This window comes from Prionailurus viverrinus, chromosome C2 (genome assembly GCF_022837055.1).
Source record: "Prionailurus viverrinus isolate Anna chromosome C2, UM_Priviv_1.0, whole genome shotgun sequence".
Lineage (NCBI taxonomy): Eukaryota > Metazoa > Chordata > Mammalia > Carnivora > Felidae > Prionailurus > Prionailurus viverrinus.
The window spans coordinates 104,263,423-104,276,078 of NC_062569.1; the positions used below are offsets into that span (position 1 = coordinate 104,263,423).

The 12,656-nt window shown below is 39.5% G+C and overlaps 1 protein-coding gene across 1 annotated transcript in view; it reads left to right on the forward strand.

Moving 5' to 3' along the window:
• The first annotated feature begins 927 nt into the window (after nt 1–927).
• The window catches only part of MYH15 (myosin heavy chain 15), a 146,365-nt gene continuing 134,636 nt past the window's right edge, over nt 928–12,656 (forward strand). Inside the window, exons 1-5 of the mRNA XM_047875153.1 lie at nt 928–1,015; nt 5,083–5,189; nt 8,938–9,081; nt 10,765–10,921; nt 11,562–11,589. Of these exons, the coding sequence (XP_047731109.1) occupies nt 928–1,015; nt 5,083–5,189; nt 8,938–9,081; nt 10,765–10,921; nt 11,562–11,589 (524 nt within the window). The remainder of the gene's footprint in view (nt 1,016–5,082; nt 5,190–8,937; nt 9,082–10,764; nt 10,922–11,561; nt 11,590–12,656) is intronic.

Sequence of the window (12,656 nt, forward strand, 5' to 3'; positions counted from 1 at the left end):
GCTGAACACTAGTCTGGATGACTTCTCCCCTTTGTCACCGTAATCTGGCTACAGTGCTCCCTCTTCCTGGATGCCCCTAGAAGACTGGAAACCCTTCCTCTGCTCCTGTCAAGGCATCTAGTGTTCACAACTGGATGTTTCTCGGTCTGACCCATTCTACCACCTGCCACAATCAGGACTTTGTGGTTCAGGGGTGCATTATGGACTTTCATGGACCCCAGGCACTTTTGTCTTTGTGGGTGTCTTCCTTCACAAAAAGTATTAAAAATAGGGTTTTGCAACTGCATTGGCATAAAGACTAATTAATATAACCCAGGATGGATTCATTATTATATATCATTAATATTATATTTATGTTTTCATTCTGATTTTTAAAAATTTGTTAATGTTTATTTATTTTTGAGAGAGAGAGCATGACTAGGGGAGGGGCAAAGAAAGAGGGAGACATCTGAAGCAGGCTCCAGGCTCTGAGCTGTCAGCACAGAGCCCAACGTGGGGCCTGAACTCAGGAACCATGAGATCATGACCTGAGCTGAAGTCGGACACTTAACTGACGGAGCCACCCAGGTGCTCCTTCATTCTGATTTTAAACAAAATTATTATTCAGCTACCCTTGTGGGTCCCTGAAAGCATCATGGACGATAGGCACTGTGCTTCCTGTGCCTGGCAGGTAAGTTGGCCTCGCTACAGTGAGATGTTCTTGAGTCCAGCTTTGTCATACACTTGAGACATGCAGAGAGAGAGGAGGTGTGGATATAGTTAAAAAGATTTAACCCTTCTTAGTCTGTCTATAGTGAATAGTGTCTTGGATTAGTGCCTGGTGCCCCGTGTCTACCAATTTCTTCCTGCACCTATCTTCTCTACAGAGTGAATCCTTGTAGCTCTCTTTCAGGCCCAAGCCTGTTTTGGTGGATCACTTGAAGAAGGATGGATCTGTCGGAGCTTGGAGAGGCTGCAGCCTTCCTTAGAAGAAACCAGGCTGAGCTGCTTTTGCTACAGGCCATGGCCTTTGATGGTAAGACTTGTGGTGGCCTCTGTCTTCACTTTATTTTACTGCTTCTGGGTAGCAGCTGAGATACTTGATTGGTTGAGAAGAGTCATCCATCCTGGAACCTAACTTATTTGCTTGGGATGCATTCACCTCTATGGACCTTCGAATGAGTAAGCAAGGAGCCAAGTGGCCTGGGTAGGGATGAGTCTGCAAGGAAGAGGAGGACAGCTGGGAGGCAGATCAAGCCCAAGCCCTGCTTACTCCCTTTCTCTTAGTGATAGCACAAACACTCCTGGGAGTGGGCCAGATAAAGCCTTTCTCAGAAACCCCTTAGTATGGGTGAAAACAGACAGGGGCCTGGGACTTTGACCATGGGTAGGGTTGATACATTCCAAGGAAGAAGGAATGAAAAGCTTTGGGGAAGGCAGGGGAAATGGAAGTTTTCCCTGGCCCTCCTCAGACTTTTCTAATCTTGGAACTTTGCCCTCTGCTTGTCTTCCAGGTCAGCAAGGTCACTCAACCAACACTCAATAAGAGATAATTGGGAGACTTGCTCACCCTGATGAATAATCTCTTGGTAGTTACAGGCAAGGACAAAGGTTAATGAGGATTTACCCTCAAGATAAAGGCTGAGTTCTACATTAAAATCTCTAAATAAATGTCACATTTCGCCCTCCTTTTTTACGTGGCTGGGCTGCATAGTCATCTTCTGAATTTCAGCTAATTAGAGATTTCAACTCAGATTCACAGTGTGATCTAGCATCAAGCCACCTACATATCTTAATTCCAAAATTATTCAACAATGTAATATAAATACTGACTGAGTGTTGTTCTAGTACCCACAATTAGTCAACATTAGACTTTAAGATGACCAATTACAATTCAAACCAGTTATGTAGGACATTATATTTCCATCATAGACCAGTCCTGGATCAGCTCCCAGTTTCCAGTCATTGGATTTCATTACGATGATTGGATTTTAGAGTAGCTAATTATAATCCATCAAATCAAATACAGTAACAGAACTATCCCTGAGGTCAAAACTGGTCATGCAGAAGCTTATCACAGGTAGTCAGATAATGAAGGACAAGATTGCAGAGGTGCCAAGTGAGAAAATAAAAATTAGGCCAAAACATTAGAGATAATTGGATGATGCATTTAATAGAATTAGCACTGTAAATAATTACTTAAAAATAGCAGTAATTTTTCATTAATTTTTCATTGGCCAAATGGTTTTCCTCATAGAAATGCAGTAGCAGCAAAAAAGATGACAGTAAGCAAAAGATTTTCATCCTTCTGGGGGAGTAGACAATGGAGTTTGCTTTTTTGAACTCAGGCCAAATGGAAGCAGTGTGATCAGAGTATTTGGCAAGTAGTCTTGGGTTCACATTCCCTGGCCTTGACCCTCTCCAGCTATGTAATTAGAGCAAATCACTTCACTTTACTAAGCCTTTGTTTCCTCATCTGTCAAATAGGATGGTGATACTTGGATACTTGCCCTGCCTACCTTCCTCCATGGGGACCTACTGTGACAATAAACATGAAAAACAAACACAAGACATTGTTATCTGACCTGGGAAGGAAAAGTAGAATTTCTGGGTGTCAGGGAGAAAGTGTGCTTTTAGAGATAAACACAAACACCATTCCAAAGCTAAATGTAGATGATTTTTATGTTAGAACCCATAAAGAATCTATTTTGAATGGCTACCAAACTGAAATAGTATTACTACAATCTTAATCAATAGTATAGAAAAAAGACTGGAAAGAAATGCTTCAGATAGATGATAGTGACTATCTCTGAGTTGTTCCATTATAGGTGATATGTTTTTTCAGTTTTATTTATTTATTTATTTATTTATTTATTTTGGTAATCTCTACACCCAATGTGGGACTTGAACTCATGATCCAAGATCAAGAGTCACATGTTCTTCTGACTGAACCCATGGTGCCCCATGGGTGATTAAAAAAATTCTTCATGTTTCTCTACTTTTTCAGTTTTCTCCATTAAACTCACATTGCCTTTATATTAGAAAAGATATTTAGTCATCTAAAAATATGAAACCATATATACAAACCTCCTGAGTTTACAGATGGGAAAACTAAGGCCCAAAGAGTTGTTACTAGCAAAGCCAAGACTAAAATCCAGGTGGTCTGACTCAAAACCATTGCTGTTTGCATTTCCATCTCTGCAATTATTCATGAATGCAAAAAACTTAAAACTTAAAACTTAAAACTTAAAAATTGAGTTCTTTTACTTTATCTTCAAAACATCCCTGTTAGGGACTGGCCCTCAGATAGGTAAGGGTTTCCAGAAATTCTCCCTCACCATTTCCAGGAATGATAAAAGAAAGGGTTAACCATGAGGCAGGTGATGAACCTAATCCTGAGAGAAAAATTGAAGGAAAAAAGCTAAGCATATAAGAGACAGGAAGCATGCTGTAATGGAAGAGCTCTGATTTAGGAGGTGGGTGATCGATTTAATTTCTAGAGTCATTATTCTAATGCCACTAATTAGCTATGTGACTATGGACAACTCTCTTGATCTCTTTTCTCAGGTTTTTTTCTAAAATTAAAAAAAAAAAAGTGGAAATCCTGCCAGGTATATCCATGTTTCTTTCAAGTGATAACATTTGGTGTAAAATTCAGTGCATTTATTTACCTTAAACACACAAAATTTATGCAAAATAGGTACTTTTTGAAAACATGCCTCTTTGCATAGACATAACACAAAGCAAAATCCATTTTTGTAAAAAAGAGACCAAAATAATAAATATAATGCAAAACCAGCATTTAAAATGCAAACGACAAGTAGAAGCAAATGCAAAATCAGTTTGATAGGAATATAAAAATCTTCTTGCCCAGCAATTCTAGTGGTGAATTGGTTGTAGTTAAGGAAACAGGGAAGGGAGAACAGTGAAGACTGGGACAGCAAGAAAGTGTGCAAGAAAATTCTTTGCAGAGACAAACACGGTGGAAGGAAGGGCGAATGCTCCCTCACCTCACCTCACACTGTCCCCAAGTCCTACTGTCCACCTCTGGGGAGAGCCTCTGGTGAGGGATGCCTGTCTAGCACCAATGAGGCCTCCTAACTTTTGTTTCATGTATTGGGGTGGTGGTAGTGTTGGAGTTGGCAAGACCCACCCATGCCATGGTTGTAATGGGGCTCCCCCTATTCATGAGTTCGGATTTTCCCTCTTTCAGCCAAATGCTCTCCTCTCCCTTCCCCTCTATCTACTTGAGGATCTGTGACTTGGGACTTCCATGAGCTTCTGGTAAGACTCGCTTTCCCTTAAAAGTAGTTTTCTTATTCATCTTCCCTGGCTATCTGTCTCAGGTGGGAGAGAACCTGAGAAGCATCTAAGTGAGGCCCAAAGAAGCTGTCTCAGGTGTTATAAGAGTGTTTCATTTTACCCGAAGCTTCTTATTGGTTAATCGCATTGTGGAGGGCTGCTTTACTTAGGAGTGGGGCATGGAAGTGAGGAGGCCAAGGAGAGAAAAACAATATATAGTGGGAAATAATATGAAGCTGCTATGCTGTATGGCAAAAATAACCCATATTCTCTTCTCTTAATCCCACATCTCTAATTCTACCATGTAATTTTCATAGCAGGCTTTTATTCCAATATTAAAAATAAGGTCTAAAGAAAGCCAGAAAGGCAGAAATGGCCACTAACCTAATTTTCACTTAGTTGTAACCAGACCTTTCTGAGTGAAGTGTTTTGGAGGGGAGCTGGGAAGGGTAAGGCACCAAGACAACCACTCAGGACCTGAGACTATGAGTGAGAGGTAAGCGTTAGGGTTGGGAAGAATGGCTTATAAGGTGTTGGCCAGTAATTGTCTTGTAGCAAAATGGTCTGTGATGTTCCCAGCCTCAGCTTGCTCAAGTGTTTCTTGTTCCTACAGAGTCAGTATGTGGGGCTATCTTCAGGATGCGCTTTGATGATTTTATCTAACTCTGCAATTTCCTGTATTGGTGATTCCAAGTCACCAAGCAGAACCAGCAGAAATGATATCATATCTATCAGTACAAAAGTGCCCAATGTATATTTTGTACAAATACTATGGTTATAATCTTTTTTCTTCCTCTGTAGGAAAAAAGAAATGCTGGATTCGTGATGGCAGAAATGCATATGTTGAGGCTGAGGTTAAAGGGAGTGAAAATGATGGCAAAATAATCGTTGAGACGACAGATGGAAAGGTAAAGGGATCTTTCTTTCATCTCAGGGATAACTAAGTTCTCCATTTAATCAAGTAATTAAATATGTCCTTTCTCTAATAGTTTAATTAGAAACCTAGTGTAGGAGGGGCGCCTTGGTGGCTCAGTTGGTTGAGCATCTTTTGATTTCGACTCAGGTCATGATCCCAGGGTCTTGGGATTGAGCCCCGAGTTGGGCTCTGCACTGAGCGTGGAGCTTTCTTGGGATTCTCTCTCTCTTTCTGTCCCTCCCCCACTCGTGCACGTGTGCTCTCTCAAACAAAACAAAACAAAGCAAAACAAACAAAACAAAACAAAAAACCTGGGGAAGGAGATGCCCCAGATACACATTTGGAAATTTCATACATCTTTGAGAAGCTGCTCCACTTCCTATCAAAGATTCAATGACAAACACTGAGTAAATCAGAGTAAAACAATTGCCAGGTGGTAAAGATCATGGACCCTAGAATTCACAATTCCACTTCTTTCATCAATATTTCAAGTTTTGTTGTTTTCAAAAGGTGCCCCTTCCAGTGAATAATGACCTAAAGAACTCTGAAGCAAGTTTTGTTCATAGGATTCAGAAAGAGAGGGATAATTTGACTAAGAATAGCACAGTGCCAGAGAAGCCAAGAGATGAGGCATGGTCAATAATGCCAAATATTAGAGAAGGCAATTAAAGCCTTGGGAAAAGAGTTTCAGAATTAGGAGGTCACTTATGACCTTTGAAAGAGGTTAGTAGGGCAAGTGGGCATAAGTTAGTCTGTAAGGTGTCATGGAGGGCATGTGAAGTAAATGTGTAATGGCCTTCAAACCCTTCTCCCTGTCACTAGGGCAGCAGACAGTCCATTCTCAGGACCTTCACCCACATTACTGAACTCAGGTTACCTGCCATTCCCATGGTGGTGAACTGGGCCCTATTATTGGTCTGACTCGAATGAACAATTCCTGGTAGATTTTATAGATGATTCCTTGCCCATATTGTCTCCAATCTCCTTCCGATTCTGGCTCAACTCCATAACAAACAGATGTAACCATTACCAAGAAAGTTCCTCCTTTTTTGCGCCCTTATCTTTGCATCTGGGCAATTTATAATCTAAAGCATTGCCATTTGAGTTGTAAAATTCTGGAGGCTACTTATAAATTATTATGTATCGTGTCTTAATAGGTCTTTTTGGCAGTATCTGGACCTTAAAAATCCCAGAATAGCTAGATTTTATATGATTAATGTAATTAAGGGAAAAACTTGGGCATTATCAGCAGGAACATACATTGGTGGCCAGAAAAAAATTGAGAATGTCCTAAATAAAGAAACAGAGGGGTCCTTCAGCCTTGGGACTATCTCTTATTAAAAGAGAGAAAGTAGATTTGAATGTCTCTTTTCCATCATTGTTTATGACAATTTTTTAAAAACAACTTATTTGAGATATAATTTACATATCATATAGTTCACCTCTTTAAAGTGTGCAATTCAGTTTTTAGTATATTTAAAGAATTATGCAACAATCACTGTAATCTCATTTTAGAATATTTTCATTATCCCCAAAAGAAATCTTGTACCCATTAGCAGTCACTCCCTTTTGTCCCCTCTGATCTATGTTATTTCTCTACAGATATGCCTATTCTGGAATTTCAGATAAATGGGATCATACAACATATGATCTTTTGTGTCTGGCTTCTTTCACTTAGTATAATAGTTTTGGAGTTCATTCATGTTTTAAGATATATCAATACTTTATTCCTTCTTATAGTTGAATAATATTCCATAGTATGGACACACCACATTTGTTCATTCACCAGTTGATAGACATTTAGGTTGTTTACATGTTTTGGCTATTAAGAATAATGCCACCATGAACACACACATGCAAGTTTTTATGTGGATGTATTAATTTCTCTTGTGTATATACCTACGAGAATTGCTGGGTCATATGGTACCTCCTATATTTGACATTTTGAAGAACTTCCAAAATGTCTTCCAAAGTGGCTGCATCATTTTATATTCCTGCAGCAATACGCAAGGGTTGTAACTTCTCTACAATCTCATTGACACATATTATTATCTCTTAGATTATAGCCATTCTAATGGGTGTGAAGTGGTATTTGAGTGTGATTTTATTTGTATTTCCCTAATCACTAAATGATATTGAGCATCTTTTCACGTGCTGATTGGCCATTTGTGTATCCTTGGAGAAATGTCTAATCAAACCTTTTGCCCATTTTTAATTGGTTTGTTGCTTTTTTTGTTGCATTTTAAGAGTTCTTTATATATTCTGGATACAAGTCCCTTATCAGATATATGATTTGCAAAGATTTTCTCCCAGTTTTGTCTTTTCACTTTCTTGATGGAGTCCAACCCTATTTTATTAGGCTTCCAAATGAGAGGTTTTCTTGTCTGAGCATATGTTCCAAAACTGTGGCCTTTCCACAGTATTTAAGGTGATTTGTAAATATAATATGGCTATAATTATGATTTTCAAAAGAAATCGTAGGAAGAAGAGCATGAAAGCAATAAGTTAATGATGTAGAGAGAAGAGTCTAAAGGGGTTTGCTTTGTCCTGTTTGTCCTTCCACCATGTGATGATGGTACCATTCGCCTATTCCTCCTCTGTCTCCCTAGCTCCAGGCTTCTTCCTCCTGATGTTAGAAGTAACCACACTTTTCATAACCATATGAACAGTCTTTTTAATATTAACAGCGGCAACAAAGCCAGTAAGTGTAGAATAATACTTATGGAAGAAAGTTGACAATGAAAGAAGAGAGAATAATAGAATCGGAGCTAAGGGGAGATATTTAAAGATGCAAGAGAACCTGGCTATGTTCTACAGAAAAGGAGTCCTTGAAATATGGAATTTAAAAGGATTCAGAACAAAAGGGATTACTATTGGAACAATGCTGAAGCAGACTTTGGGTAGGAATTTGATCAAGATTATGGAGAATGTGAGAAGAAGCCATCACCAACTGGGATTAAATGGAGTCATCAGTTGATACCAATGTTTTTTAAGCAAAGAAAAGGGCTATAAGAGATGGTGTTAGGAAACTTTGAGAGCAACTCTAGACAACTCTTTGGTTGCAATACATCCATTTTCATCAGGAGATCAATATTTATTGAGTACCTACCATGTCACATTACATTATACATCACATTATAATAGATGCTTTAGTAATTATAAAAGAAAACAACATCAAAACTCCTTCTTCAAGTGTTTATAATCTAGATGAGAAATAGTCTAACATAGTTAATTATTAAAACACACACAAGAGTTAGTGTCAGTATAGTACAGGTTGTTTATATGGTAAAAGATTTTTTTAAAAATGAGCTAAGGGAGTGGGGAAAGGTTTGAGGAAGAGGATAGGTCTTGAACAAAGTCTGGAAGGATTCATCTGCCTCCTCAATCCTTCTATCCAAATTCCTTCTTCTAAACCTAAACATTAAGAGAGGTGCCAAATCATATGCAATATGATGTGTGTGCTCTCAGAGGCAACCAGTCAGTAAGGAGCCATAGGATTAGAGCTCTGCAAGATAGAATATTTTGATTCAACAAAAACTTTGTTAAACTTCGTCTTCAGGCAAGGAGTGATCATGGGCAGGAGAAATTCCTGTTTCTTTCATTAGGGTGGGTTAAACTTATGTCCCCATCCTCTCATGAGGCATCTTTTTCTCGACTCTTTGAAGATTCTTTGCAATGCATGGCAAAATGAAGGAACATAAAATAGGAAAATACATATTATATTTTTCTCTTCTCTGCAGAATCTGAGTGTCAAGGAGGATGAAGTTCAGCAGATGAATCCCCCAAAGTTTGAAATGATTGAAGATGTGGCAATGCTGATGCATGTCAATGAAGCATCTGTGCTGCATACCCTGAAGAGGCGCTATGACCATTGGATGATCTATGTATGTGTATATGCTTTACTGTGAAATATGTTGGCACTCATATTGGCAATGTCTCAGCCCTCTTTTGGATAAGCGCTTACCTTGAAATTAAGCATACTCACATGGGGATAATTTTTTAAATGTTTTTATTTATTTTTGAGAGACAGAACATGTATGCAGGGGAGGGGCAGAGAGAGAGGGAGACAGAGGATCTGAAACAGGCTCTGCACTGACAGCAGATAGTAGGTAGAACTGAAGAACTAAGAGATCATGACCTGAGCCGAAGTCAGACGCTTAACTGACTGGGCCACCCAGGTGACTCACATGGGAATAATTCTTGAGGAATGCCCACTGGAAAGGGATCTTATCTTAACATTTCCCCAATTTTAATTTGTCAACATTCATATCCCTTTCCCTAGGTTGTCAAGCTAGAGTAAAGGCATAAGGCTTAGAGCCAAATGCTAGTTTTGTCCGAATGCTAGTTTTTTCACTTACTAGTCTTTAAGTTTCTTAACTTCTTGAGGTCACCTTATCTGTAAAATGGGATAAGAATGCTTGACTCTCCAAGGTAACCTGGAGGATTAAATAAGAGAATGTAAAACAGACAGTGCAGTGCCTGTCACCTAGTTTGGGCTCAGTAAGTGGAATGATTTTTTCATCATCATTAAATTGGTGATGGTTGCTCAAATTCTTTGATTTACTCAGAACCCTTTCAACAGAAGCAGCACTGAGTAGATTGAGCCAAAATGGTGGCATTTGGGATCCATTGCGATAGAAGCCATGAAATGTAGTCAACTTGCTCCTTGGCACTTTGATTTACTACATGACTATATTAGTTCCCCTTGGAAGCTGTAACTACATGACTATATTAGTTTCCTTGGATGCTGTAACAAAATTATTACAAACCAGTTGGCTTAAAACAACAGACGTTTATTATGTCACAGTTCTAGAGACAAGAAGTCCAAAATCAAATCAAACCAGCAGGGTCATACTACCTTTGGAGTCTCTAGGGGAGAATCATTCCTTACCCCTTCCAGCTTCTAGTGGCTGCTGGCATTCCTTGTGGCCACACCACTCCAGTCTCTGCCTCTGTCTTCACATCACTGTCTCTTCTGTGTGTCCGTATCTACTCTCTGTGTGTCTTATAAAGACACCAGCCATTGGATTTAAGGCCCACCCACATATCATCTTGAGATCCCTAACTTAATTATACCTGCAAAGATCCTTTTTCCAAATAAGATCGCATTCACAGGTTGTGGGGATTAGGATCTGAATGTATCTTTTTAGGGGTCACAATTCAACCATTATAGTGACTCAGTGACCCAAATGAACTACTCCCCCTCAGTGCCTTAAAAACCAGGTTCCAGATCTTATTGAAACACAAGCCACCTTCTGGCCTCAAATGCCTGATGGCTGCTCAGCCTGCTGATGGCGTGCTCTCTGTCTTCAAAAGGTGTGTGTGTCAGACATGTTAGTAGTTAGCGCATCTCCCTGGGAAGAGGTAACCCCAGGTCCTGCTGCCACTCTAACCTGATTCTATCTCCTCTTGTTATAGTCCCCTCTCTGTAAGAATCTAAAAGCTCTCCTCCTTTTAGTTCCTTTATGAGTAAATATTTCAGCAAATGTTATCTGGCAGTGAGAGAGCTGACAAACCTGGAAGTATTTCTAACCTGTTTTCTGAAATCTTCTCTGATTTTTCCTCAGACATATTCAGGTCTCTTCTGTGTGAGCATAAACCCTTACAAGTGGCTTCCAGTGTATCAGAAAGAAGTCATGGCTGCCTACAAAGGGAAGAGGCGATCAGAAGCTCCCCCTCACATCTTCGCTGTTGCCGATAATGCCTTTCAGGACATGCTTCACAGTAAGTGGCTGCCCTACAAAATGAAAGGTAAAAATATCTGATCTACTTTTTCTCCGTGTCACTAAGAGTCACGTAGGCATTGTGAACAGAGCGTGGCCTTTACAGTTACCTAATCACTTGAAGCCTCTGTTTCTTTTGGATAAAACATGGGCAAAATAGAGCCTGCCTCCTAGGGTTCTGGAGACGATTAGCTCACACGTCAAATTAAGTGAGATAATGCATTGAAAGTGCTCATCCCAGTGGCTGGCCCAGAGTAAGCCCCCTGTAGATGGCAGCTTTTATTACATAAAGCTCCTGCTAGACTTTCTGGCACAAAGAAGTTTCTCTGTAGCTATTGTAGCACCATGCTTCTTAAAAGGCTTAAAATGGCAAAAATGTCAACCATTAGTCAGTTATCATTTGTATTTGGAGCAAGAGAATAGGCCTGAGATTTGTATGTTCTTATGACTGGCATATATAGGGGCAAGGGAAAAATCTATTTTACTCTGTACTATTTAAATGGTATTTTTTTTTCCAACTGAGAGCAAATCCTTTCCCTTGTGTCTGACTTCAAACTGCAACCAAGGAAATTTTGAATAAGTTTGCCAATACGTAGAAGCTCTGGCAAAAGAACGTTCTGACATTTTCTTTTCTTTTGTAGCTCGAGAGAATCAGTCTGTACTTTTGACGTAAGTGTTTGCCTTGCCTCTTCTTTTTGGCCAGCCGTGAGAGTTTCAATGGAAACAGACACCTACCTTTCACTGGGAATAAAACATAAATTCACTGTATTTGAATTGTTTGCTCTTTAGATACAGAATACATTCTAGGCAAGAATAAGATACTCAGGAAATTGTCATAACACTTTAGTCAGTGATTACTCTAAATTTGGTACTAGCTAGACTGCTTCCACCATTTTAGTAGATCTTTTAGAACTCCTAGTGCACAAGCTGATTTTAGTCATCTTCTTGTTGGAGAAATCCCTGTCCATATAATCATTTTCAAAGGTCTTTGGACTGGCTAATTGGACAGAGAGAATGAAAGTCCAATGGGTGTGACCACATAACATATAATCTGCTATTATCTGGGCAGTCAGATTGAGTAGACCAAGGTATATTAAGTAGTAGGAACTAAGAGATGGTGAAACTTGGAGGAAAAATGGAAGGAAAAACACTTCAGTGATACCACATTGTATGTTAATTTTGATGAGAAGAGCATTGATTGGCCAGGTAAACTGTCAGCATGGTGGCTAAGGGGAGAGGCTAAGACCTAAGAGGCAGTGAAATGCTAAAGTTGTTAGTCTTCCTATGCAATAATGTTGCCACCTCGTGTGTTGGGCTCTCCATTGGCTCTAGTTATCCTGAGAAGAATAACAGTCTCAGAATCTTGCAGCTAGATGGGTAGTTAGTGTTCAGCCTTTTGCAGAAAAGGTAGACTATTTCCTGGAGTTTCATACAGATAAAGGCAGACCTTGATCTTATGATGCTTTGAGTGATGAAGCTATCACCACTGTGTTTTCTTCCCACATTACAAAGTTAACTGGTTATCAAAGGTAAAAGGGAAGTCTAAAACCCAACTGCCAGGTGGAATGATTGGTAGGCCCTCTTCTTAGGGAGGGGGTTGGACCTAGCCATCTGATAGCCTCAATATGTAAAAATCCCTTGAACAGTTGGTAATGAGGAGACCAGTCTTTAATTAATAGAGGTGCTCTTCAGCTCTTTGTTAACAGGACCATGAGGAACAGGCTTCTGGTTTTTAT